This window comes from Galeopterus variegatus, unplaced genomic scaffold (assembly GCF_000696425.1).
Source record: "Galeopterus variegatus unplaced genomic scaffold, G_variegatus-3.0.2 Scaffold1569, whole genome shotgun sequence".
Lineage (NCBI taxonomy): Eukaryota > Metazoa > Chordata > Mammalia > Dermoptera > Cynocephalidae > Galeopterus > Galeopterus variegatus.
This window is the reverse complement of record NW_007727680.1, coordinates 342062-345554: the sequence shown is the minus strand read 5'-3', so window position 1 is coordinate 345554 and position 3493 is coordinate 342062. Positions and strand designations below refer to the sequence as shown.

The following is a 3493-nucleotide window of genomic DNA, read 5'->3' as shown; positions in this document are numbered from 1 at the left end:
CTTAGTAAATGTTCAGCAGGTGTGAGCTATTTTTATAGGTGTCAGCTCAAGTAATACTTGCGCAAGGAACTCAGCGATCCCAGACGTCGCTAACCAGACTAGATCCCCTCTTATTTGCCCTCATAGCCTTGAGTCCTTCCACTTCGAGGTATTTGTTAAAATCGCATCTTCATACTTTCCCAAGTAATTTATGTCAGTCTCCACTCCTCTCTAATCCATAGCCCTATGAGGGCGGAGTTCAGTTTTGTTTTCTTATTTAAGAGTGTACCTGGCACATGGTAGGCAGGTATCCAAGAATGGATGGATGGATGGACGGATGGATGGATGGATGGATGGATGATAGATGTGTTTGTGGCAGTTATCGGTGGCAGGTTCCTGCGTGCCTCCTTGCTTCTAAACTCCCCATTTCTTGCCTTTCAGTCTGTTCTGTCTTTTTATTTCTTCACGCCCCCTTATTGCATATTAGTCCTGCCACTGGCAATCAGAGGCATTACTTATCTACGCCAAAAAGGGCTGATGAGATTTCTTCAGGCACTTATTGAGCACTGACTGTATGCTGCACATAGTGCTAGGAATGAGAAAAAAATGAATGACGGGACCCTTGTTCTCATGCAGTTCACAGTTTGGCTGGGGGAGACAGACACATTAAAGTTGGCTAGAATAGAATACCACGGGTGTCATGGTAATGCTAAGCACTGGGCTTTACAGAAACTGAGGAGAGACATGTCCTGGATATGAGAAGGAGGGGTGGAGAAGGTTTACAGGTAGAGGGGATCATTGAGCTATGTCTTAAAGGTAAGTAGGGATTGGACTGGGTGATGCGCTCAGCAGAGGCAAGAAACAACATTCACTACTGGGGAACTGGTTCTACTGAGCTTGCTATGGGGAGAGTGTAACGTTCTAACTTCTCTCCCACAGGACAGTCTGTCTGCAGAGGCCAGCCTTATACTGAATTGAATGGCGGCCATTTATAGTTTATGTATTTCCCTCCAGGTCCTGACTTACGGTGGCGTTGGTGCCCCCTTGTGGAAGTAATGAGGGGTGATGAGCCGGTATTAGCACACTGTGGGTCAGGGAAACCACCCAGTGTGCTTATTTACCATGACTTACTGGTGAAACATTTGTGTACGACAAACACAAACTCCTCTTGAGCTTCACTTAAAAGGACTTAAAGCTCTTTCTGCTTAATTACACATTCTTGCTTTTCCAGGAGCTGTTGCTTTTACTCTCACCGTTTAGAGGATCATAACTCTTGTTTATATTATGAATTTGTGTGTGTGTACATATATATGCATATAAATACGTATGTATTGGGGCTAAAAATGCAATGAACTAATTTTTTAATAGGTTTGGGTATTAGTGATCCCTGTTTAAAAAAACACACTTCTAGAGCTGAATCTTCAAAGATCAAGCAAGAGGAATCTAAATGAAAAACTGAAGCTTCAACCATAGGTAGCACTTTAGAAGGATCTTCAAGAGCACCTGAAATGGAGAAGGGTTGTCTTCGCTTCTTTACTCCTGACACGTATGCAGTGGCTCATCCCTGACATCTCACAAAGAGCGTTTTCCTTCAAAATTAGGAATTCTTCTAGGACAGACCCCATCTCTTCTTATCTCTGTAGTATTAGCGCCTAGCTCGATGCCTGACCCATAAATACAGACACCAATTTTTAGTTTCAGTTATTCTTTAATTAGTTATGAAGTCATGTGATATCCAGGGATTCCAAACTAATCCTCAATATTTATAAAATCTTAAGAGAAATTAAACATTTACCCTGATATAGTGTACTGGCCGAAGTATTTACTTTTGACTGGGATTAAATCAACACAGTGGTTAAAAAACAAAACATAACAAAAACTGCTGATCTTGTGCTGCCCATAAACTTTCACTGGCAGTCACACATGTCAGTTATTAGCAAATATAGGGAAATTAATTATTAAGTATAGCTAATCCGGATGAGTAAAATTCTCTAAAATTTGGGGCTTATAGGGAATTAGTAATAAAAGAATTTCTCGGTGAAAAGGTTGGTTACCCCTAACTCGGGGATCTCTAAAGTCTTTTCCAGTTCTCTGATTTTTTAACTTGCTTTTGATTTTTAGTGAGAAAAAAAAAATTGGAAGTACAAAAGGGTGTTTTAAAAAGTTTCTTTTTAAAATTTATAAATACTTCTGATTTTTTATTCACCTGATCAGTAGCTGCCATTTGCCCTCAAATCAGCCACCAATCCTAAGATTTTTCCTTGTTTATTCTGTGACTTCACAGGTATGATTGACGATCTGCTGTCCCCAGGTCTTATCGATGCTGTTCTCACCAGACTGGTCCTTGTCAATGCAGTGTATTTTAAGGGTTTGTGGAAATCACGATTTCAACCTGAGAACACAAAGAAACGTACATTCATGGCAGCTAATGGGAATTCCTCTCAAGTGCCAATGCTGGCCCAGCTTTCTGTGTTCCGGTGCGGTAAGTTCATGCTTGGTGAGGCTTGATCTAGAATGTGCCATTGGCAGAAAGGCCCTTGAGTACTTTAACTTAATTCAAGAGCAAATCTGACTTTTTATTTTTTAAAAAAGTAAAGAGCAGGGCAGGGATCTGGGAGGTGGGATTTTTTAAAATGGTAAGTCTGTATTATGTACAAAGGTTATGTATTAATACAAAACACATGTGGATTTTTGGTTGAAATCTTAAAGATGAAAGGACAGCTCATAAAATGAGAAGTATAAACAGGCATTAGACATGTGAAAGCATTATCAACTTATCATTAGCAATCTTGCATTACCAAATTAAAAATAAAAGTAAAAATGAGATCTCTTTTTTACTTATCAGGGTAGAAAAAATTAGAAAGATTGGTAAAAACTCATTGTGGCTCTGGTGTGGGGGGATGCAGGCCTTTTGATCACTTTTGGTGGCGGGGATCTGTGATCTGAAGGACCTCCTCAGAGTCCTTGCCCCAGCATTCCCACTCCAGGGAATTTATACCCCAAAGATAATCACACACTAGCAAGTAAATAGAAGCCAGGTACAGATATATAGAACACATGATCATTAGATTTAGATTTATATAAGTAGAGAGATTTTACAATGCAGCTGTTCCTCAACTTACAATGGGGTTACGTCCTGATTAACCCATAGTAAAGTCAAAAATTCTAAGTCAGGGACTGTCTGCATATGATTGATTTCAGAAAACAAGTTATAGAATAGCACATGCCAATTAATGTCACTTTTATATTCATACATCTATAGAGATAGGTCTTGGAGGATGTTCAGTAAAAATGTTAATAGTGGTAGGATTGCAAATAAATTATTTTTCTTTATTTGAATTTGAATTTTTTTTTTTTTTAATGAGCATGTATCAGTTTTAGCCAGAGAAGAAAAATGACCAGCTTCTGTTATCATTACCTCAGCATAGGATACTAAGTCTGGTTATTATCTTTTAAATCTATCTTCATTAGAGCACTCTTGGTCCAGTTTAAATTAATCCTCCCCCCCCCCCCC

General features: G+C 39.2%; 1 protein-coding gene across 1 annotated transcript in view; it reads left to right on the top strand.

The window, feature by feature from the left end:
* Positions 1-3493, top strand: part of SERPINE2 (serpin peptidase inhibitor, clade E (nexin, plasminogen activator inhibitor type 1), member 2) — a 38457-nt gene that overhangs the window by 19325 nt on the left and 15639 nt on the right. The window contains exon 5 of the mRNA XM_008577719.1: positions 2264-2461. Within this exon, the coding sequence (XP_008575941.1) occupies positions 2264-2461 (198 nt within the window). The remainder of the gene's footprint in view (positions 1-2263; positions 2462-3493) is intronic.